Source organism: Dunckerocampus dactyliophorus, chromosome 5 (genome assembly GCF_027744805.1).
Source record: "Dunckerocampus dactyliophorus isolate RoL2022-P2 chromosome 5, RoL_Ddac_1.1, whole genome shotgun sequence".
Taxonomy (NCBI): Eukaryota; Metazoa; Chordata; class Actinopteri; order Syngnathiformes; family Syngnathidae; genus Dunckerocampus; species Dunckerocampus dactyliophorus.
In genome coordinates, this window is record NC_072823.1 from 5,608,007 (window position 1) to 5,633,222 (window position 25,216).

Below are 25,216 nucleotides of genomic sequence, written 5' to 3' on the forward strand. Positions count from 1 at the left end.
TTTCAGTTTCTTCTTGAAAATTTTCTTCTAGTAATTTTGACTTCTCGGACCTTTATTACTTTTCCCACAACCACATCTTTTGTCAAAATTACAACTTTATTCGTTGTTTTGTTTCTGCTAATATTATAACTTAAAATCTTTTTTCTTTAATATTTCAACTTTATCCTTAATGTTATTTTTCCTCATATTACATAAAATTGCGACTTTTCTTCTTGTTACAATACAACTTCTTTCTCCTAATATTTGGACTTTATTCTTGAAAAATGACTGCTGGTTTTTCCATTTGTGCTGTATTTTTTAAAATAGTTTTCTTGTGAAATTGTATTTTAGACTGTGCACTTTGGACACCCTTGACTTAAATGCAACCAATCCACGAGGACAATTATTCTTATTATAATAATTTGCCATAATTGGAGGCTGTAACTCTGCATTTTGGTAACCAAAAGCGGGCCACAAGCACAATAAATGGACGTTTGTTCAACTCAGCAACGTCAGTTCAAATAAAATCTTCTGACTTTGCAGCAGACACGACAGATAGTTACAGTATATGGCATGCAATCAAAAACTATGGCAGGTTAACCATAAATACGACAACATTAAAACCGAGGCTTACAGTACAAGCATGTGCCTGAAGGTAGTCGGAGGATGTAAGAAAAATAAAAAATAATTACTAATAAGAAGTGTCCTGCTACCTCAAGCTTCCCAGGTCAGACTGATTTGCAGCATCGGTTGGAGACGAGCTCTGGAAGGGAACACGCGTTGCTTCGAACTTGACTTGAGCTCCAATGGCCAAGTGGTGATCTTCAAAATAAATAAGGCAGGGGTGTCTTTTCACAGCGAGGGCCGCATACGGTAAAATCAAAAGGATACAGGCTTGATGTTTGGCGTTTTATATGCTAAAAAGTTACAATGCATATATTCCAAGAAAAAAAAAACAGTCAGCATCTCAGCTTTGTGTTTCGATGACAAAATGTATTATTACAGTACTTTTTCTCCACGGCTCGTTTTTCCATTTTTGCCGTTGTTGTTTTGACTTTAGTTCCTTTTCGTAATATCACAAATTTTTTCCCAAACTAATATTTTTTAAATGGTTTCTTCATTGCAGGCATTTATATTTTCAATATATTATGATTACTTTTGTAAACCAATGCTAAATTTACTTTAAGGTCTTTTTCCCCTGAGGTCAAAATATCTCAACGTATGACAGGCGCACTAATTATGCATGTGGGGTGCACGTGTGGGGCACGACCCACACGTAGGAGTCCGCAAGTGCGACGTACGAAAAAATTGACATTTTGCCCAAACCTGCCACCAGCAAAACGTACGAAAGACACACGTTGGCTGTACGGATGACGCACGAAGACGTACGAGGTGCGTGAGTTTGTCTTGCAACCTGAAAAAAATCGTAAGCACCCGTAGAGTTTGTACGACATGACAAAGAACCCCTGCGGCTCACAAATAAGCACATCACATGCACGCGCATTTTTCTTTTTTCGCACATAAAGGAGGAAGCCCGTATGAACTTGTTGTTACATTTACTATTTTCGTCAATCGTTAGCTTCTGGTCGATCTTCAGGACTTTGCCAGTCGATCGCGAGAACATTTTGAGAAAAATCTATTATATCAGGGCCCTCACCTCCGGGAGAGCGACCCACAGGCACGCGTTTTGTCCACTGAACACGCCCGTACGCCTCGCCACTATCCAGGCAGCAACCCGTGAGCCCCAGCAAGTAGCCCAGTCCCCAATACCCGTCCGGATGTACACTAGCACGCTGGCTCGCCTCCTACACCACTCGCCCCCAGAATGTGACGTTTGTGTCTCCTGTCTTGTGTTTGCTGGGTGTCGTACCTGCAGTTGTGCCCATCTGTGCACACTTGTAGTGATTACTACCGTAATTGACTCCGCCTGTCTTTGTGTCACTGCACCCTGAAGAAGGCGCAGGCCAATACGTGTTGGTGTAATTTAATGTTTTGTAGTCCATCAAATTAAAGGCCTTTTGTATTTTCTAACCTCTTTTGAGTGGCTGGAACTGGGTTTTTTTATGCTCTTTCTTCTAGTCATCAGTCTTCCTCCTTTTTTTTGGACTCATTTTCCAAAAATTGCTATTTTTCTTCATTTTTATGCACGCCTGGACAATCTGGTGAGCAAGGGGGGCTCTGTCATTGGCACTGAGCTGGACAGCCTGACATCAGTGGTAAAGGACACTGAGGAGGCTCCTTTCCATCATGGACAACCAGCATCATCCAAAGCACAGCATCATCTCCCAACAGAAGGAAAGTTTCAATGGCAGATTACTACCACTGTCTTGCCCAACCAAAAGACTGCAGATCATTCCTCCCCCACGCTCTGCAGCTTTTCAACACAACAGAGGGAGAGCAATAAAACCCACACACAAGACTAGACTTATTACCTTATTATGCATTACAGCACTATAAATTTGAGGTGATCTGTTCCGTATTTATTTATTCTTATTGTATTTTCTTATCTTTCCTGTCTTGCTTTGGTTGATTTATTTTGTGAAGTGACTAAGCTGGAAATGTGAATTTCTCTTGGAGATTAATAACATATGTCTATCTCTATTTAATTTTGCAACATTTTTTGTGGAAATAATTGTGAAAATCAGATTTTTTTCCTCATAGTATTATGACGCTATGCTTGTAAAACGCTTGGTTGTAATGTGACAATTCTTTATATTATCTTTACTCAAATATGTCTACTTTATTCTTGTACAATTGCTACTCTTTTTCCATTTTTCTTGTGGTTTTGATGACTTTTCTTGTTTAATTGTATAATATTCTTTCAAATGTGCCGATGGCCAATAAAAAGAAAAATCAGCCACAGGCCGCGCATTGGACACCCCTGAAATAAGACTATTAGAAAAGCGCTCTACAGATGTGATGGACCATGGCCAAATCCTATGTCGTCCCTTTCACTGCTTTGCAGAGGCGATACGACAGTAGAATAAAAAGGATGGTGAATCGTTACACTCGTAATGTGGCAAGTGGGCTTGTATTACGTCCGTATTCTATGTCCTTGCAATCAGGGACAAATGACCCACGCAGCCGTCACAGGTTTTACTTTACAAGCACAGCAATGGCTTACACAAGTGCAAATGCGTGACAGGCTGGGCACTCCCGTGTAAATACAAAATAAAAATGTTGAAAGCAACAAAGACGATAATAAATACATTAAAAGCAATTCTTAAGAGAGGAGGGTAGGAACTTGAGTGGTCAGTTGTCTTTGTGGTTCAGTGGGATAAAGAAGTCTTTCTGCAGTCAGCCTTTATGTTGTCAGAAAAGACAGGTGGGGGATGATCTGCTGTAAAATGTGACTGCTACTACACAGCTATTTACAAAAATGGATTTCCTGTACATCAGCAGGACCAAACTGCAATATTCCCTTTAGATCATTCAGAATCAAACACATCTTTTTAAACATGCTCCCAAAGGTGCCAGCACTTCAAGGCTGTGATGATAATAAAGTTGTGTGTGTGTATGTGTGTGTGAACGTGTCGTCGCTCCACCCACGCAGCCAGCACCAACCTGCAAAGTGATTAACTGTCACTGCCTGTGGGCTGAGAATTTGTAAACGCTGCAGGGAAGTTCAGCAGCTGCAACCAGTGTTGTGTTGTGTGTGCGTGTTGGCAATTTGTACACATTTACTGCTGCAGGTGAGACAGTCGCAGATCAATTGATCAACTGCCCTTTTCTGTAATTTCCTGATCAAAGAAGACCTTACGCAAGCTCATTCCAACCCAGGACCTGTTGGGCAATGAGTTCACTCCCATTAAACCCAATTGAGGTTGAAGCCTTTGGAGAGCATCACAGCCTCCAGGTCCTTGTCTTCCTCCTTCTCTCTGAGCCTTTGCTCCTCCAGGAGGGCCACCAGGGCATCACGCTGCTCCACCACATCCAGCATCTCATTTAAGATCTGCTTCTCCTGTGCAAGCTCCTTCTCAGTCTTCAGGTGGTCTGGTAATAGGCAAGGCAAAGGAGAAACTATATATTTTTTTTAAATACACCACTCAACTACATGCCAATAGTATTTCACTTGAACACTTCAAATAAATGCACCCCTGACCAGTTGAAAAATTGCAAGAATTTACATTTTGCACTGTTGGATCTTAAGGAGGTTCTAAGCACATGCTTCAAAAAGAAGCATTTGAGTAAGTTATTAATTGCAAACAAGCGTTAAAGTGAAAGGCTGTTCATCAGCTGATCAAAAACCATAGCTAAAAAAAAAAAAGTTTAAAAAAGGAGCCAGTAGTGAGTAGCTGTGCCATTCTTGGTAATCAGCTGAAACTTTGTTTTCAGGAGGCTTGTGGGAATGTTGCTCCAGGTGAACATGGCTGTACGGAGGGCATCCACTGTCTAGAACTGATGTCCATTTTTGTAAACTTCCCTTGCCATCCATCCCCAAATGTTCTCAGTTGGATTTAGATCAGGGGAACATGCTGGATGGTCCAAAAGAATGAGCTTATTCCTCTGGAAGAAGTCCTTTGTCTAGTTGCCATTGTCCTGTTGAAAAAGCCAGTCATTACCACACAGACGAGGGCCTTCAGTCATGAGGGATGCGCCCTGCAACATCTCCACACATCCATTCGCTGTTTGACGCCCCTGCACAACCTGAAGCTCCATTGATGGTGCTCCCTCCACTGTGCCGTGTGGAAAACATCTAAGGTGGAATGTTCTTGTCATGCCAGTAACGTTTGGAAGCCATCAAGACAGTCTAGTTTACATTTTTTCTAATCAGAGAACAAAACTTTCTTCCACCTTTCAATGTCCCATGTTTGGTGCTCTTGTGCAAATTCCAAATGGGCAATTTTGTGGCGTTGAAGGAGACGAGGTCTTTGAAGACCTTTTTTTTTTTTTTCTTAGAAGCCTTCTCTCGCAGATGATGGTTATAGGACTGCACTCGGCACCAGTGACAACCTTCATTTGGCCCGAAGATGGTCCTATGTCTTGATGGACAGCCAATGGGATCCTCCAGCTCAGGGCCAGTAACAATTTAACATACTATACCTCTCAAACTATTAATTTATTACCAACCAAATTTAATTGTCTCATGCAACACACTCACCTTCCACGGCCATTCGCTCCCTGAGTTCCTGCTGCAGTCGACTCTGTCGGTCCTCCAGCTCCAATTCTCTGGCACTTGGGAGAGAAAATGGAGATGAATGCTTGTAACAGTCGTGGCAAATACTGTAGCTCTGAAGTGACTTCAAACATTTATGGATGGCTGGATGGCTGATACTTGAACGGCATGATTCCGGAAGGGTTATGTCTCAACCGTAGAGCACATAAGGGGTGCATCTCATGTATCAACCTCGCACATAATATCGATCTCAAATGTCTTAGATACACCCTGAAGAATGACAATTGTGCTACATCCTCGTGTTACGACATTTGGTGGTTCCGAATGTAACAAAAAACAAGGAAACTAGGTATGTGTGTGCAGTGGATGGATACGTAGGCAGGGTAAGACATAGTCGTACGTGGCTACACTGAGGTAGGACGCCACTTTTGTTCTTTCGAGTTAACGATTTAACTTTAACCTCCATTACGTCCGTCAAGCGTCAAGAGGTGGGCTGTTCTAGTCGCAACACATTAAAAGTAAAAAAAGTAAAGTGAAATTACACACGGTAAAACAGCGTTGGCTGCCGCCTGGTCCAAGCTGCTCAAATGCAGCAACCAGTGGTGTCCTCATCCAATATTGATATCGGGCTGACGTCAGCAAAAAAAAAAAAACAAACCAAAAAAAAAAAACATCTGATTATATCATCTCAAATCTCAGATTTTGGCACTCAAGATGCAAGCAGCCGATTCCAGACTTGGCCCCAGCATGTCTATCCAACAGCTTGTGCTAACATGCTAGTAAAGTTGTAGAGGAGTATTTTTCATTAAAGCTCAAAAAAGAGGTTGTAGCTGTTTGCAAAACTTATCCTGCACAAGTTTCCCGTGGTGGCACTGCACGCTATAACAGAACAGATGACCAGGCCCAGTCGGTGGTGAGTAATGTCGGGTTTAAACGCTTCATTGAGCACCTCGAACCTCGCTATATTATACCTGGTGGCCACTACATTGTTGATAAAACTATACCACATATGCATAAAGAACTAAATGTATCTGTTTTCCTCATACCTACTGTTGCTGCCTATTGTTTTCTGCTTGAGTAATGTCACTTGATCAAGGCTTTTCTAACATTACACACTCCAAAATAAGTCATAAAGGTATGTACGATTCGTGCTGATATTGGGTCGACATTGGCCGATATTCAAGGCTGCAATATCGGAAGTGAAGAAGTTATATCGGGATACCCTTAGCCGCAACCATCATCAAGGATAAAGTTGCTATTCTTGAACGTGCAAAAGGATCTGCTACTACGAAATGGCCAGTGACAACTAAGTCGTGTAGTGGTCTCATTATTGAGACTTTCAGTGTGCAAAACAAGCACAGGGATAAAATAAGGTGTTGTTCTCTTGTATTACTGTAATTTATATGTACATGCGCAAAATGGTTATTTTTGGAAAGGTACACTTGACATGTTCAAATTTCCAGTAGAATGTGCACAGGCGAGATGATAACTGTATACTAACAAAAAGGACAATATGACTAGAGTAATGACGTTAAAGTATGCATATCACACTGTTTTACAGTGAGTACCATGGCAAAAGGCAAAAAGCACACTTACAATATCATGAGTTCTGATTCATAGCGGACCAAGGCGTTCTTCTCCTGAACTAGCTTGAACCATTCTTGCATGAGTTTGGGATCGTCCTTCTTGCCCATGCCTGGAGAAAAGAGCAAGCACATTTTGAAAGTGAGAGGCGGGACAGCAGCCGAGACGTGACAAGGACACACAAGGACCGATGCCGGACAATGCAATGACAGCCAAGCTGGGATGTCCTTGCTGAGGGATGGTGAGGTGGAAGGATGGACTCGAAGGATGGTCCATACTTCTCGGGGGTCACAGAACGATGGCATGGAGATTTCAACTGCATTTAGGTGTGCATACAAGCAACCCTTAGACACACGCAAACGCACAGTACATGGGTGTGCAAACTTTTTCCACATAATGAAAAATGAAAGGATGCAACTTTGCCATTTTGATATTTTTTATTTGATATGGTCAGAATATTTCAACTTTCTTCTTAAATAATCGTACATTTCCTTTTCATAATATTTTGACTTCATTCCCATAATATTTTGACTGAATTTTCCAAAAATTACAACTTTATTTTGCTTCTCATATGACAATAAAAAAACTATATTTAATATTTCAACTAAGTGCTACTAAAATGACATTATTTTTCCTGAATAATATATAATTGCAAAGTTATGACTATGTTAGACGACTTTTTTCTCTTAATATTTTTACTTTAGTCTACATTTCTTTTCCATTTCTGCTCTTATTTTTAAATTTCCAACTCTTTCAAGTTTCTTCATGTAAATTTTCTTTACATATTTATGACTTTATTTATTTATTTATTATTATTTATTTTTTTTATTTATGACCCATGATATTTTGACTTCATTCTCGCTTTTTACGCTACCTAATTTTGCAAAAACTACAACTTTGTTGATTTGTTTCTCAAAATATTACAACTTTTAAAAGACAACATCTAAAATGACATTATTTTCCCTCATAAAATTAAAATTTATTCTTGTAAAAATGCATTTTTTCCCCTCGTTTGAATCTTTTTTTTCATAATATTTTGACTTTGACTTTTTTTTGTTGTTTACATTTTCCAACAGTATCAACTTTCTTCATCTAAATATTCCCATGATATTTTCACTTTATTCTCGCAACCTAATTTTCCAAAAACTAGAACCTTACTCATTGATTTGTTTATTCTAACTTTATTCTACTAAAATGACATAATTCTCGTAAAATTATTACTTTTTGTTAGATTACAATTTTTTCTTGTAAGATTTTAACTTTATTCTTGCAAAATTACTGCTGATTTTTCCATTTTTGCTGTTATTTTCTCACTAAATTATATTTTTAGAAAATAAAAGAAACAGCCGCCCTGGATAGCCCTGGCATAGTTGAAATAACATCTATAAATGTACAGATCCATTTGTTTAACCCAGTTTGGACTGTGTGACATGTAGACGTTCCTTTGGAGCCACTCTTTCATTCATTTGCTTGTCGGTGTGATGGAAGAAAACAAGCCAATAAACATCAGCAGCAAAAACATTGGACTAAACCCAAAGACGTAAAAAAACAAAAAAAAAAAAACACTTAATCCTACTCTGTCCAACTAATGACCCATCAGCAGAAATAAAATAATTAAAATCCAATAAATGCAAAGCAGCTGAAGAGAAAACATGTATTAACAATAAATGGCCTTTTCCATTGGACACTGAATGTGAATGCTGAGAGATCGTTGCAGTAAAAACTAAAAGGCTAGTTATTACAGCCACATATCATAGTTGTTAGCCAATACAATACAAATCTGGCCTCTGTGAACAGTTAGGGATGACATTACAACAATGTGATTGGTTGTTTGAGCTGGAGTTACACTGCAGATATAAGTGCCCGATTCCTCTTTGGAGCCTGCATCGAATTATTTGTTTATCTACTGTCAAGTGAACCATAACCAATACCTGTGTTCCATTTAAGAAACATCTGAAACAACCTGCAAACTTAACAAATTACATACCCGTACAAAAACACAACCAACATCTGGAAGAAAGAACTTGTCAGTTTGGTTTTAAAAGGCGACTTCATTCTTTATTAAAGAAATATTTTCGTAGATTGAGCAAAGAAAACCTGTTTACGACCTTCCAAATATGGTTTCTAACATGATTAGAGCCAATAACATCCCTATAGTCACCTTTACACTTGTATTACCCACTATAGTACAGTACATGGAGAAAGTAGCTAGAGAAAATACTGTAAGCCTAATAGTGTGCAAGGTATTTTATGGCAGGTTTATCTCACCTCAGGCACAATAATCCCTAACATGAGCTACTGTTGCACCCGTGCCCCATGGTAAGCTAAAACTCAAATCTCAACCTTCGACGTCACTTCCTGTCTGCCCCCAACTCAGCTCCCCTAGCACCGGAACACATTTACAGCAACACACACAAGCACAAATCTTATTTATCTCTTAAATGTCTTATTTTCTGTTATCATGTCTACTATATTGGGTAATATGAGCGTAAAAGTCACTATAGGTGTGTTATTTCATTACAAGAGGGCTCCATCCATCCGTCTTTGCCGCTTATCCTAATTAGGGTCGCGGGTACTAGAAGGCTCTAATAATGTTAAAACCTGTATTTACAAAGTGGTAAACAGGGTTCCTAAGCTCTAACTACAAAAATGTTTGATTTATAAATAAGGGATCTTACGTCGCAAAAATCCATTTTGAATTACTGTAGGCTGCTACCACTGCACTCCCCATTGGAAGATACAGTATCTTGTATCCACATGAGGCATAGGTGATCAGACTACCTGTACATGGGAGGATAATACAAATAATACAAATTGGGTCACTCCAATCAAATAGTGTAAATCCAGCCTTAGTTGCTGCATCATTGCTTTCCTGTCCATGATTCTGCCTTTATTCTTCTTGCAGAGACTACTGCTCACTCTGCTTTATTATGCCTTTAAAACTGAACACTAATATTTGTGTAAGGTCGTCTGTCAACACTGATACAAGAATTCTGATGGGTTTTTTTCCCAGATGAATGATGAAACAAAAATGGGATGTCTATATAGACCAGTAGCTGGGTTCAAACTGCACCATTAGGTCTGCCATGGGGAGGAGGATCATGCTAGGAGCTTCTGCCTTTCCTTGTCATCACTGTAGCATGCTAAGAAATGTCTGCTGCAGGGGAGATACACTCCCTTTCTGCTATCTGGCAGTAGCATACCAAGCGGTTCCATTGAAACCGGACATTTCAATGCAGTATGAAGATGGGGCACCATTCAAATGAAAAGGAAACATGTTGTTTGCAGAGTTGAAGAGACAGCTGAAGAATCAAGGTTTGAGTTTACAAAACCACCTCAGCATTTTTTTTTCCACGCTTCATCCCAAAAGTATTTCAGCCTTATCAACCATCCCCACCACCACCAGCCCTCAGCCCAAGGTTCCGAACATAGTGCATGAGAGCCCCCAGTGAAAGGCAAAGCAACAACAACAACAAAAAACAGCCGTGAAGCAGAAACCAATCGGATCACATAGGAAAACAAAAGATTGTGTCTGACACAATTTGAAACCCAGGAAAAATCTCCACTGGCAGACGTTAGCTACAAGAACAAACCATATGATTCATTCATTTTTCAAACTTGCTATGTGCAGCGCTTCAATATTTATAACAAATCTTCACACCATGCAAGGTTCACACTCCTGAATTATAAACTTTGCCTGCAAGCTACAGCCACGGCACAGGTGTTCACCACCCTGCTGTATTGTGATTTTATGATTCACTTTTTACCAAAAAAAAAGAGGGGAAAAAAAGGAAAATGTGGCCACTGGGAATGCCAATGTAACTATGGAGATCTGGGGTGTCCAAACCTTTTCCAGCGAAGGCCATATAGTGAAAAATGAAAGGACGCAAGGGACGCTTATATATATTTCAAGAAAAAGGTGTATCTCAGCTTTGTGATATAGGTGAAAAAGCCTATTATTAAGATGAACTTCTTCTTTTTTTTTTTTTTACCCATTTTTGCTGTTTTTTTTCTTTCAATATATTTCAACTTTTTTCTTAAATTATCATTGTACATTTTCTTTTTGTAATATTATGAATTTATTCCCGAAATATTTTGACTTTATTCCCATATAATTATAACTTTTTCCCCAACTTAACATTCCAAAAACGACAACTTTAATTTGTTTTGCTTCTCATAGTATTATGACTTTAAAAAAAGTATTTTTTTCTTTAATATTGAAACTATATGCTACTAAAAATGACATTATTTTTCCTCATAATATTATGACTTTATTCAAGTAAAATTGAAAAACATTTTTTTTTGTTTGAATACAACTTTTTTATTCTTGTAAAATCACAGCTGTTTTTTTTTTATTTCTGCTGTTGGGGTTTCTTTCCCCCCAATTATTTCAATTTTCTTCTCATAATTATGACTTTATTCCCATAATATTGTCACTTTATTCTCGTAACATTCTAACTTTTTCTGCAACTTCATTTTACAAAATTGACAACTTGAAAAAATAACATATTTTTTCTTCAATATTTCAACTTTATGCGACTAACGTGATGTTATTTTTCCCCATAATATTACAGCTTTTTCTCATTAAAGTACAACTTTTTTTCTCTCAATATTTTTGACTTTATTCTTGTAAAATTACTGCTGGTTTTTCCTTTTTTAAAAAAGTTTTCTTGTTAAATTATATTTTTATAATGTGCCGCGGGCCAACAATAAAAAAAAAAAAAAAAAAACAGCCGTTGGCCGTAAATGGCCCTCGGGCTGCAGATTGGACACCCCTGATGTAGCTATTTAGCAAAAAGGAAACATGCATTTGATTTAGAAAAACACCACAACACACAGTAGTTTCCACATTAAAATGGCATTCTGAGGAAATATACTGAGCCAGAATAAAACATAAAAAGAGGGGTGTGGTGGGGGTGGGTAAAGGGCAAGACAATGCGGAAGGGTTCAAGAGGTACAGCCCAGTTCTGGAGAACCCCTGTGGTTGCCATAGTAACCTGCCACACCCGTCAAGCAGAGGCGGCGAGGTTACATTACCTTCAGGGGAACAGCAGAGGCAGAAGGGGAGAGGTCTCCGACGTTGCGTCCCCACAAAGGGCTCAACTTCCACAAGACAGGGGGGAAGGGAGCTGGGGACTGACGCAGACACGGACATGGGCGCGGAATAGAGAGGGGATGGTAGAAATGATACAGAAGAAGAGGAAGAAAAGCAGAGATGTTACAGTGAGCAACAGTAGAGGACACAGGGTGTGGGGGGGCGAGGGAAAACGCCGTGATGAGAAAGAGAAAAAACATGGGAGGTGAAAATCAAAAGAAAAGGTATAGGAACACTGAGATAGGAAGAAGACAAATCACCAAGGAGGAGGTGGGAGAGATCAGCTCTGTGGTATGCGGGATGAATAAAGGAGGAGTAAAAATAGGAAAACAGAGTACAGGTGGGAGGAAAAAGCCTTTTTGATAATGTACTCATAGTGCTTCCATTAGGCCCTCGCAATTTTCATTTGAGGATTTCATCGAATAAAAAGGGTTGCACTCACAGACAAAAAACTTGTTAAGAGTCAATAAAGTGGTTTGGTTCTCTCGGTTTAAGCTACAACTGATCATCAAGAGACAATAATAACATAATAATTGCTTCTTCTTCTCACTCCACAGGGTCCACTTGTAAACATTTCCTGAATGTATTTGGAACCCCCGGCTTAATTTAATGCTTGTTTGGCAACTCTTGAAGTGCAAATTAAGATTGTGTTTTCAGTGTGCACCCACTAAACAGATCATAGAGAGAGTAAGCTCCTTACTAAGTACAGGCATTAAGAATCGTATTAAAGCAGGGGTGTCCAAAGTGTGGTCTCGAGGTCATCTACGGCCCGTGGCATCTAAAAATATAATTTAACAAGAAAACTAAACGGAAAAAAATACAAAAATGGAAAAATCAGCAGTAATTTTAAAAGAAGAAAGTCAACATATTAAGAGAAAAAAAGTTGAGAGAATAACATCGTAATATTATGAGGAAAAATAATGTCATTTTAGTAGCACAGAGAGAAAACATGTTAGTTTTTTAAAGTGGTAATAATAGGAGAAATAAAACCAAATAAAGTTGTAGTTTTTGGAAAATTAAGGTGGGCAAAAAGTTATAATATTATGGGAATAAAGTCTAAATATTATGGGAATATAGTCATACTATTACAAGAATAAAATGTATGATGACTATTAAAGAAGAAAGTGTAAATATTTGGAACATTAAAAAAATAAAAATAAAAAAAGAGCACCAATGGGGAAAGAAGGTGCAAAGACCGAAGTTCATATTAACAATTTGCTTTTTCACCTATATCACAAAGCTGAGGTGCAGTTTTTTTCTTCAAATTTATATTACTTATTTGCATATCTACAAGCGTGGCTTCAAAAATATCAAAGTGGCCCTTGCATCCTTTCATTTTTCCGTATGTGGCCCTCGCTGGAAAAAGTTTGGACACCCCTGCATTCAAGGAAAACTGCACTTTTTTTTGGAATTTTGCCCATAATCCACAATCCATATGTTAGACAAGAACACACATCTTTCCCTTTTCTGTGCGTTCTAGATAGTTTCCAGCAACAATGCAAGTAAGTGGGATTCACCAAATTCGCTGATAAAGCCCTCTAAAAAAAAAAAAAAACCTTCAAAAAACTCCAACAAAGTTTTATATACATGCTTGTAACAGGCACATTTATGATAACATGTAACTTACAGTATAACTTACAGTGTTTACCGGAACCTCCTTCCTGGTCGCATTGATGTCACAGAGCACATAGCAACTAACGCTACTTCCATCAACAACAACAGCAGACAGTAGAGAGAGGGTTCTGTGTTTGCTACCACTAATTATTGCTGACTTTGTGAGAGTCACCGACTACATCGGGACAAATAACATTCCAGAACCTTTTCTTTGTTAGCCTGAATACACAGAGAATGAGTTACGGGTTTTAGAAGCTCATTGGAGCAGGTTGAGGGAGTCAGGACCACCGGCATGGCGTAAATGTGGAGCTTGCCAAGCCATGCCGAGTAGTACACAGTGTTAACATTGATGGAAAGGCTTTGTGCATCTGGCGAGGAGGACACTGCTCCAAGACAGTGCATCACAACGAACAAAGAATTGTCAGCACTAACAAAAGTCCAAAATACTGTAAGTATTACATGCTAGTATATCAGTATATCATGAATGTGCCAACTCTGCTGAAGGTTTCCTGGATATTTTTTTCAGAGGGCTTTATAGGCAGAATAGGTTAATCCCAATTACCTGCGTTGTTATTGAAAAACTGCCAGCACGAGGCAGCTATCTAGAACACACAGAAAAGGGGAAGACGTGTGTTCTTGTCTCACATAGGGATTGTGGTTTGTGAAAATTGAACAAAAAGGTGCAGTTTTCCATTAAGTTACATTACTTTAACATTATTTTTCTTGAAAACAGACGTGCATGCGTACTTGTTATTAGAATTGTTGCTGTGTTTAATTTCCAGTCATGAAAAAATTAAGTCTTTGCTGTACAAATCATTTCATGACTGTAAATTACATTTGTGGCACCCCCGATGGGTTGTGCTAAAAATGCTTTGGAACGCATGCTGCCATAAATGTAATACAGATATCACTAAAGTTTTAGAACGGTCAGTGGCGTGTGACCGATCAGTTGCTATGTCCCGCCTGTGTCCCTGCAAAGACGTTTTGCCTGATGGAGGCCATGTTTTTCAACCAATCGTCCACAATCTTGACTGCTTGTCAGCCCCCTAAAGCCCAAAATTGCACGGTGATTCTTGAAATCTCAAATCAATCCGACTCAACTTTGGAGGTTATTAACAGCGCCACCATGTGGTGTCTTTGTCAGAAAAATACTATCCCAGACAACATAATAGTAGGGGTGCATGTTTTGCATAACTCGTTGTTTTACTCAATAACTTAAGTGTGTACATTACATAATATAGCATGTATGCAATAAGTCAGTTTAGCCATATGGTAATAAACGTCCATTAAAACACTTTATGACTACAAAATTACAGTAGGTACAACTACACCAAGACAGAGATGAAAGTGCAACAAGCACAAATTGTCGGGATGCACTGTAGATACCCTTTTCCCTTTTCCCACAAAGTTAGTGAGTTGGGCACATCTCACTCTTGCAGTCTTCACTATTTCCCCATTTTTCGATTTCATGCTTGTATCACTATTACTTTGCATTACACAATTTTGGATAATCCACATCTTGTGTAATGTGACCATATGTTAGAAACATCACTCAGCTTAACTGGATTCATCCTTATGGCCAAACTCCATACAATCTCTTGTCCAATGAATAAAAACAATAAAATATGTAATTACAAAATAAAAACAAAATGCAATGCATGCATACACGCACACACACACACACACACACACACACATACATACACGCAGGCTTTCAAAATAATGCGCTGCTTCACAGTGGACAAAAGACTCAAAAAGCATGCAATAACCACGCAGGAAACAGTGTCTGATCCGTCTACTCCAGACCAGTCACACTTTAGACAAGGCGAGGGTCAATGCTGCTTTAATGCACGTTAGCCCACACTACATATGCTGTAGATACTTGGGAGCTACAACTGAGCAGGTATGAGAGAAAGTCAGGGAGGGATGATGGGATAAAACGAGGCAGTTAAGAAGACAATCTAGGAAGGATTATTAGAAATATCGACATGGCTAGGACATGACACATGGGGCCACACAGTTAATGGGACAAAACATGTACATAACTACAAGAACAGGCCAGCTGATGGGTGGTAGTAATATTTTGTATTTGTCCAAGGTTTAAGAAAGGACCCAAACAAGCAACAACGTCTGAAAATGTTTCCCATCCCTGCACACAACTATACCGAGGCTGCGTTTTCTTAGATATTACTTAAACAGAAGTCAACATCCCTGTTCATACTTAAATGTTTGCCTACTGACAAAATAAAACAAGAGAATGCATGTAAATTGTGAGTAGTACGGTTTTTATAAAGAGCCGATGATGTATGCAGGTAATTTTGTTGCGAGTTTTGGTCATTTCAGGGATTAAAAATACAGCAGTTTTACCGATAATGTCACAAGTCCATGTGTACATTTTTACTCCCATCCAGTCATCATTTTGGTTTATTTTTACTTTTCATATTGCTGAATGTGCAGACAAAGGGATTTTTTTTGTTTCTCTACAGACTACTAGTGTCAAATTATTATTGTGATTGTAGGTTACAGTTTTACATCTTATGTTATTGCCCTACAATGCCTGCATTCCTAGTCTCATCTATAGCCCATGCATTCATAGGTTTCTATAAATCAGAGCCAATCTTATTGTGTCTGATCTACTTTTGATGTGGAGTGGTTCAGAGGATACGGGATGGAGGAGCTTTTGTAAAAATGAAAAACCAATCAGCCAGCCAGTCAGCCGAGGGAGGTATGATGGGCACAAAAGCTCCAAGAAAAAAAAATAGGTAGGGTGGGATGGGGAGAGATTCAGTTAGCCATTAGGTTAGTTAAAAGCCAGATTGTAAATACATACCGCCCAGATGCAAGTCCAGGATTTCACTGTAATTAGAATCTCCCCAATAGTCTATAACGACAGGGATACATTAGACAGAGGCGTTATTATCACACTGCCCCACACTGGGCACACAAACAATCCTTCTAAAACGAACCATGCATACACACACGTACAGTACACACTGCAGGGACACTCAAAAACAAACAGAATCCTTCTGTACTCACCACGTTGCCCGATACAAACAGCTGGTGTACATGAGCAATCGTTTCCCCAAATAATCAAACTGCTTCATAGATTTGCTGTATTGCTGCAAACTGGCTCAGTCGGCTTCATTTGGACTTTTATGGCTATTTTGTGTTTCAAATGAGATGATTGAACCCAGGCCAGGGATAGATATTTAACAATATAATTTCATGATTGAATTCTTGATTATATCTCACCAAAAGAGCATCTGGGTGTTAAATGGGATCTTTGAGTACAACAGGATACACTACGTACAGAAGTATTGGGACACACCACTAAAATCAGTAATACCGAAACCTTAGTTCCCTGTTACAGTAGATCCCCGCTCTTCACGGGGGAAGGTTGGGGGCGTTGTACATTCCAGGACCACCAGCAAAGTAAGTAATTGGTACACCCAAAAAAAAAAAAGACTATTTTTGACACATGGTTTGCACCCTTTTACACAACACCCCGCTCCACCCCAAAAAAAACCCCTGCTAGGTTGATGCTCTCCTCTGGTTTTGGATCAACATTTGCAACAAAAGTGACTGTTGTAATAATTCAATTCAGATTGCCATTGTTCATTCACAACACAATCCAGGTTTAAGCCCTGAATAAGCCTCACACACTTATTAAACAAATTTAGAGTATATAATATAAGGGTGTCACAAGATGTTGCGAGACTAAAACGTGCCGATATTTTTAATTTAGAGAAAAGCTGTCGAGCAGGAAGAGGGCAGCTATGAGTAGTCTTTCAGACTATGAACTTTGGCATCACTTCTGTGAATGACAATAACACGCATTGAAATAGCAGTGGGCGAGGCAGGCCTGGTCCCGCACATTAAGTGCTTTACTCACACTATAAACCTTGCAATCCTACCTGAACTTGGCGTTCCATGACTCCTTTTTTTTAAAGTCTGGAGTTCAACAGTTGCACCAGGGTTAATGTCCAAGCAGAAGCTGTATTAGTAATTCTACATTTGATTAAAGTTACTTAAGATTTGTCAGATCATAACACGGTCGCTGCACATAACATGTGATAGGAGAGTTTAATTTGGACCTACTTCCTAGTACGGCACTCTCAGCATCTTGGGAACTACAGTTCTTCTAGTGTAAACATAAAGCTAATCTACTGAAATCTGCAATCTATTTTTCATGCATCATGCTTAGGCCATGCATGCAAAGTTATAACACATTTGAAAATGTACCTGCATTGTTTTGTGTTTGTCACTCAGTTGGAAAAAAAAAAGTTTGTCTACTCCCATATTTTGTTTGTCTTAAAAGTAATGTTAAAATATTGTCTCATCTCGTTCATGTGGAAATTTATAGGTACTCACCACTTATGAATGATATAATGGATATAAAATAAACGGATTGATGAACAGTTCAAAATCTACATAATCCACACTGCAAGCCTGTTCTAATTCCAGTCACGATTTAACAATAATATATTATCTTGTGTTGACCTTGCTGCAAGTTTTGAGGCCGGATTGAATGTGGACACTAGTGCTTCCGTAATGTTTGGTGCGTTCAAGGACTGCCAAAGTGCCAAACAACATCAGCCAAGCATGAAGACATCAACAGTTAAGAATTGTAACAGTGGTACATGCATGCCGTACATTTTACCTGTATTATCACCCATTTATAAATTATTATCCATTTATAGTGAATGAGATGTGTTTTGTGCAGAAAAAGGCTTATATTTTTGTTCCAAAATCTGTAAATTTGTGGGGCCTTGAATGCTGAATCGCGAATGTGTGGGGATCCACTGTATTCCGAAGACATTAGGGACAATTGCATGCTTCCAAATTTGGGGTATCAGTTTAGAGAAGACCCTTTTCCTTTTCAGCATGACTGTGCCCCCAAGTGCAAAGCAAGGTCCATAAAGGCAAGATTGGATGAGCTCAGTGTGAAAGGACTTGACCTCACAATCCCATCAACATTTTTGAGATGTAAATAACAACATTCTGAAAGTCACCTGTGACCACACAAATGGATGAAAAAAATTCATATAGTTAAAAACCTTGTCATCCCAGGAGAGCTGAAGCTTTTGCAGCTACAAAAGGTAAGAGCAATTTTCTTTCTTTCCAAAAGGTGTCCCAATACTTTTGTCCGTATAGTGTATATTCAAACCACAGCAAATATTTGCTGAGAATATGTGGGCTGCCAGTCTGTAAAGCAATCTGAATTTGATTTTCAACATTCAGACTGGGGTTCTGTGAAGGAGACAACGTGCAACCAGAACGAGCACACACACAAATCTATGTCGGGACACACATTCTCCTGAGTGCATGCAACTCTGACTGACGATGGCGGACATGTTACAGACGAAATACAATGTTGATGGAGAACTTTTGCAGTGTGTCACCAGAGATGGAACCCTACGTTCAAGTGTCACATGTCATTCAGAAGAGGACAAACATCAGTGAATCTAATACCTGATTTTCTTTTGTGCTGTTTGGGTAATGTATAAGTACCTTTGTACAATCCTTTAAGAAAGTAGAGTAGTAAACATGTTAAAGCAAAGAAACAACTGATGGGGAGAAAGGTAATAAACAGTCACTTGGTTACATACATACAAATTCACGCTCTGTTCAGTGATTACGTATTTATGCATATAGTTGCTTGTTAAAAGCTTTTGTTGCAATGTTTAGTCATTGTGTTTAATTAGGATGGAATACACATGCCCACGCTGTAACAGAAGACCATCATAACACACGCTCATAACCCATATCTTGTGAATAAAGTAATATTATGATTCCTTTAATGTTAGTGAGGCTGCACCACATAAACAGTGCTGCTGATTCACAAATAATGGTCCCCGGATCTAGAATAATGCAGGTTTATTTCTTGAGAAAAACAATACTTACGTGCCTTTGCTGCACACGCAATAATTAATGCAGGTTTCCGAATGATAGTGTATACATGATTGCACAGGGACAGCTTTGCTTTAGTGCTTATATTCTAGCTCACAGCACAATATTCATCAGTATTAATTATTGCCTTTGCAGAAGAGGCTGAATACAAATAGGTGTAAAATTATGGGGAGACAAGGAGGGGTGCCTGCACAGCAAGCAATAAAAAATAAGCAATAACTAATGCGTGTGAATGTTCAAACAATATTCTTTGAACATAACATCAAACAGTAGTACAAGGTTTAATGCTGCGCTATGCTACATGTGCTTTCAAAAAACTACAAAAACAGGTGAGCATTTACCTGCTTCCCCTCGCAATGCCTTCTCCACGGCTACACCTCTCTCCTCCAGCTGCCTCTGCTTCTCCTCCACCTGCTCCAACTGCCTCTGGATAATCTAAATGTCAAAATGTTATCAAAATGTTTTTGATCAAATTCGCAGAAATACACAGAAACAAAGACATCACACTTTCACAGCTATGAAGGACGTTTTCCAGCAGGCAACTTACAATATTTAGCTTATGCGTGATATATGCCCATGTATCATAAAATAACATTGTTCAAAACAGAGATAGCTTACAATGATAAAACTGAAGAAAGCTAAGAAACCTAGTGGAAACTCCATTCTATGGGAGCTGTTAAACCACTTCCAAATCCTGTTGAATCTAAACATTCTTACACAAAAGGTGTTTTGGCAACATTTCCAGTTTACAGTAACAGTAGTTGCAAAACTCCAATCACTACCAAGCAGTGTAAGTTACGGTGATCGCAGCATTTGCAACATTTTTGCTTTTCTGTGTTTGGAGTGTTTGGACTTTGCTCCACATTTGCCTCTGGCGACTATCGGAACTGCTGCAACATACTATACAGTGTAGTATGCTAGTAAACGCAAATCGAACATTTTGTGTTTGTTGTTAATTTCCACGGATGCTCCAATTGATTGGCCACCATCAGTATGAGGATCAATATATATGTCTGTGGAAAAGTACTTCATTGACCGATCACAAAAATCGATCACCTGCAACTCATACTATTGCAGCCTGCAGAGATCCCTGTGTGCAGTATATTCTCCTGCTCTAATGTCTTGCGTAGTGTCCCACCCCCTTTCCTTCACACTACGCAGGCGTGCGGTGGCAAATCCAAACATATCATTTTGATGTAAAGTTTGCACCCTGCAACACAAGCCATGAAAAATATCTCGCGGGGATAGCATTGCAAATAGCTTTAATTTAATAAGGCAAGAACAAACACTTGGCAGAATGTAGTGAGTTTTTGAGGCTCACTGTGTGTCACAGCATTCACACTGGGTAACACTCGCCCAGAAAGCTAAGCAAATAACCCAGGAAATGATTGAATTCATCGGACTAGACAACCAGCCGGGTTCGGCCAACTGCTCTCTCACTTGGAGCCCCACTACTGCTCCCTGGAAGTCGTGCCAGAGCTCCATCAGACAATGTACTCTCACACTGAACGTCTCCTTAAAGAAGGCGTCTCATCCTCTTCCATATCACTTGATGTGTGATGTGTGTTCTCATTAAAAAGTAAGCAATTTTTTTTTCCAGATCATCTTACCTATAAGCAGGGGTGTAGCCAGAAATTCTAGACCCCCATGAAAAAAAAAATCACTTTTGCACCTCTTTATTTTTTAAAATTTCTTCCCCATTATACGCCGCCCCTGGCAAAATGCACTCATCATTAATAAATTGAAATATTTACAGTTAATTCATATGATTGGTAGTGATTCATCTCACTCGTGGATGACCGGTATCGGAACCGGCAGCATAAAACCCTGATTGGAACATCCCTAGTCATTTATGTGTATGTATTTGGTCGTACAATATTTTTGGGGCCACATGTCACATGCAAAATTTTCCAAAACTTTTACTTTGAAACTCTCTTGTGCCACATATCAAGACTCAACTTCATCACTGCCACGCTGCAGTTGGAAGAAAACAAGCGGCCTTTATGAGCACCGCTATGAGCTGCTAGGGAAGAGTTTTCCTATGTGGTTTAGTGCTGACGCTGCCGACTGGCAGAAGTTCTGCAGATGAGTTACACAAACCACCAGAGTGATTTATTCACCAAGGGATATGGTAGTTTTCAGCCCACAAGGTCATAAGCAACTTACCATATGTTGCACAGTTAAAAAAAAAACATACTTGCATAACACACTGCATTTTCAATTCCCTGACATAAACAACATAAATAATTAGGACGATGTTTGACCCATGGCTGAATGCTTGAAAAGGCTACAGTTACATAAAATGCAGTGCATGCATTCCCAAATAAAAAGATTATAAAAGACAGAGATATACTATTAGAGGGGATGGCAAAACAAATACAAAATATCTGGCATTCGAAATATAACTAAGGAAAACAAATACTAGGAATCCATCATTTTTTAAAACATTTCCACTGTAAAATAAAACATTTGATTTGGTTATTCACCTGGGCACGATGCAACCGCTTGAGTTCTTCTTGCTTAGCCTGTCGTCGAGCAGCTTTCTGAACTCTGCGAGTCAGCTTGGCATTCAGCTCTTCCTCTGTGTAGGTTTTCTAGCAAAACCACAACAAAGAGTTACAAGCTTCAAAAAAGCTTACTTGTAAAGCCAGCTTCAAAAGGAAATGGGCTCTCAGGAAAACACTAACAGGAAAATGATTTTTTGTCCGCTAGACGATGGTGACCATTTTGGAGGAGCACTTATGAGTTCTGGTTTGGAAAATTAACTGGATTGGACTGGAATAATCCACATACACTCCACAAAATTTTAAGACCAGTTGAAAAATTGCAAGGCTTTATATTTTGCACTGTTGCATCTTAAGGAGGTTCAAAGTGGGGCTCCAAAATGCAAAAATAAAGACAAAAAATGTTTTGAGCCAGCAATTTATTGCAAAGTGAAATAGGCTGTTCGTCAGATGATCAAAACTTTCAGAGCGCAGCCTTTAAAAGCCAAAATCTTAGCAAAAATGTGGATTCAATGTCATTTTCTGTCAGGTATTCACACTGTCACGATGTCTTCATGGGAAAGGCAAAAAGGCTTTCTTTCTCTGAACACGGTCGGATTGTTGAGCTGCATAAGCAAGCGTGGCAAATTTCTTCAAAGTTCCTGAGGGTTATGGAACAAACAAAAAAAAGTCAAGAGGTAGAACCAAAAAAATGTCACCGGCTCTGAGTCAGAGGATAGCATTGGCTGTTCATCAAGAGACGGACCATTCTCGGCCCAAATGAAAGTTGTTACGGGTGCCATCACATAACCATCAGAAGGCATCTACGAGAGGTTTTACAAACAAAAAATTTATTCAAAGGCCTTATCTCCTTCATCGCAACAAAATTGCCCTTCCGGAATTTGCAGGAGCGCACCAAACGTGTGACATTGAAAGGTGAATGAAAGTTTTATTCTCTGATGAAAAAAAATGGAACCTTGACGTCCTGATGGCTTCCAGCGTTACTGGCATGACAAGAAGGTCCCACCTGAGATGTGGAGGGGGCGTCATCATGGTCTGGGCTGCTTTTTCTTTTAATGGAACAATGGCGATTCATGGTTGCACAGTGGCGTCAAATGGCGGTTGGCTACAGTTCAAACATTGCTGCAATTTTCTTCCAGAAGAATAACTTCACTCTTTTGGACCATCCTGCGTGTTCCTCTGATCTAAACACACTGAGAACATTTGGGGATGGATGGCAAGAGACGTTTACAAAAATGGACATCAGTTCCAGACAGTGGATACCCTCCGTGAAGCCACCTTCACCACTTGGAGCAACATTCCCACCAGCTTCCTGGAAAAACTGGCATCAAGCATGGCCAAACCAATTTCTGAGGTGATTAACAAGAATGAAACAGCTGCTCATTACTCCTCCTTTTTTGAAAATGTAATTTCTACTTTGGGGGGGTTTTATGGTCTTAAACTTTTGATCAGCTGATGAACAGTCTGTTTCACTTTATGCTTGTCTGCAATAAATTGCTTACTCAAATGTCTTCTGTTTGCTATTTGAAGCTCTACTTAGAACCTAAGAGTGCAAAATGTAAATTCTTGCAATTTTTCAACTGGTCTTAAAATTTTGATCAGGAGTGTACATCCCATATCCTGTAAATCTCATGTAAGACATTGTTCCATGTGGAGTTCATCTGCAAACACCACATAGATCAAAAGCTCCACAGGGCACCTTCTACATAAAAATGAAGACATCAATAATCAATGCTACACATACATTGAGCTCGCTGGACCTCTTACCACTGCAATGTGCCTCATGTGATAGTAAAATATGGCATGGAGAAATCCTCTATAGCAATTGGCCATTATTATGAGACACAGAGATTGACTTACAACGGCATTAGAAGCTGGAGTAAAGCAAGAGGGAGCGAATAGAACTGAAATGAAAAAGTTTGTCCAGCATCCACACTGGAGGAAACACCGAGTTGCAGTGACAGATAGGCAGATTAATGTCACACCAGTCAGATAGGGGCCACCTTTGACATCAGCAGATGTCTTTGTGGCCTGGAAGTGGAGTGTTGGTGAAAAGTCATGGATGGACAGCAGTGTGTGAGTGAGTGGGGGCACCATTATCCCACTTGACACAAGCATCCAGAAAGGACGGTTAGTTTAATGCCAGACGCGTCAAGGCTATTATAGAGTAAACTGGCACATGCGCAAAGAATAGGTGGAAAGGGTGTGTTACGGATGACAATGGATGTGATACTACCTTTGAGGCATACGATCTCTTGAACGCCAGTGCATGAGGGACATAAACAGACTTGGGGAGGACAAAACAAAGAAGGAGGAATCAAACATATGATGATTAAATGGGTTAATGAGCATGTTAAACCAAATAAAAAATAATTGTATGATATATACAATCATCTTTAAGCCAAATTACTTGAACAAATCACAGGCAATGTTAATATCCCCCAACAAACAATACAAAGTGGGTGCAGTGACATTCAGTACACTTATGTTAATTAGATATAATTAGTCAAAAACATTTCTAAATCAGAAAAAAGGCTGCATTACAGTAAAAACACTAATATGCAAGGTATATTACTAGTCTTTACTAGGTGTGCTAAACTGATCTCATGAGAATTTAATTAGAAATCATTTAAAAAAATCTAAAAGTAAAATGCGACACGAATGCATGAAATACATTTAATAAAAATAAATTCCTACAAAAAAAATAAAACAAACAAAAAAATACTACTAACTACCATTGATCTCATTTAATACAAAATCCTTCTAAATCTAAAACAAAACACAAACTACGGTAGTAACAAGGCTTCCTGTTGACTGGATTACATGCGGTCAAGTAGGCACGACGTGTATTTACTGCTAGCGTCTGCACCTCTATACAGTAAACTCTCGTTTATCACGGTTAACTGGTTCCAGACCCACCCATGATAATAAGTGAATTTCCACAAAGTAGAATTCCTTATTTTAAATCAAATATTTTCGTAGTTTACCTGTTTACGACCTTCGAAATCCGTTTTTTAACATTATTAGAGTCCTCTAAACATCAAATAACACCCCTATAATCACCTTTATACTTGCATTAGCCAATATAGTAGACATAATAACAGAAAATAAACCATTTAAGACTCTTAGTCATGTGTGTTCAGGAAGGACAGGAAGTGACGTCGGAGGTTCAGCGTTGACTTTTAGCTTGGTGTGGGTTACGGCAGCAATAGTAGCCCACGTTAGGTATTACTGTGCCTGTTTTGAGATAATTCAAAACTGCCTGTTGTTCAGGCAATCAGGTCCCATGCTTGTGTGTCTTGCCGGACTATACAGTAACATTACTGACAACTAGTGACCAGTGCAGAATACTACATATCATCATAGCATCTATAAATGCATCTTCTGAATGCCTGAAAATTGTATTTTAGTTCC

The 25,216-nt window shown here is 39.1% G+C and overlaps 1 protein-coding gene across 2 annotated transcripts in view; it reads right to left on the bottom strand.

Moving 5' to 3' along the window:
* mical3a (microtubule associated monooxygenase, calponin and LIM domain containing 3a) overlaps positions 1-25,216 on the bottom strand; it is a 112,627-nt gene continuing 87,411 nt past the window's right edge. The window contains exons 43-51 of one of the 2 annotated variants that reach the window (XM_054777877.1): positions 24,039-24,089; positions 21,785-21,892; positions 19,640-19,733; positions 18,861-18,911; positions 16,219-16,269; positions 11,717-11,815; positions 6,692-6,791; positions 5,081-5,154; positions 1-3,972 (exon numbers count right to left, since the gene is read on the bottom strand). In XM_054777877.1, coding sequence (XP_054633852.1) covers positions 3,788-3,972; positions 5,081-5,154; positions 6,692-6,791; positions 11,717-11,815; positions 16,219-16,269; positions 18,861-18,911; positions 19,640-19,733; positions 21,785-21,892; positions 24,039-24,089 — 813 coding nt within the window. In that variant the 3' untranslated portion in view covers positions 1-3,787. The remainder of the gene's footprint in view (positions 3,973-5,080; positions 5,155-6,691; positions 6,792-11,716; positions 11,816-16,218; positions 16,270-18,860; positions 18,912-19,639; positions 19,734-21,784; positions 21,893-24,038; positions 24,090-25,216) is intronic. The other variant, XM_054777878.1, reaches the window with a different exon arrangement.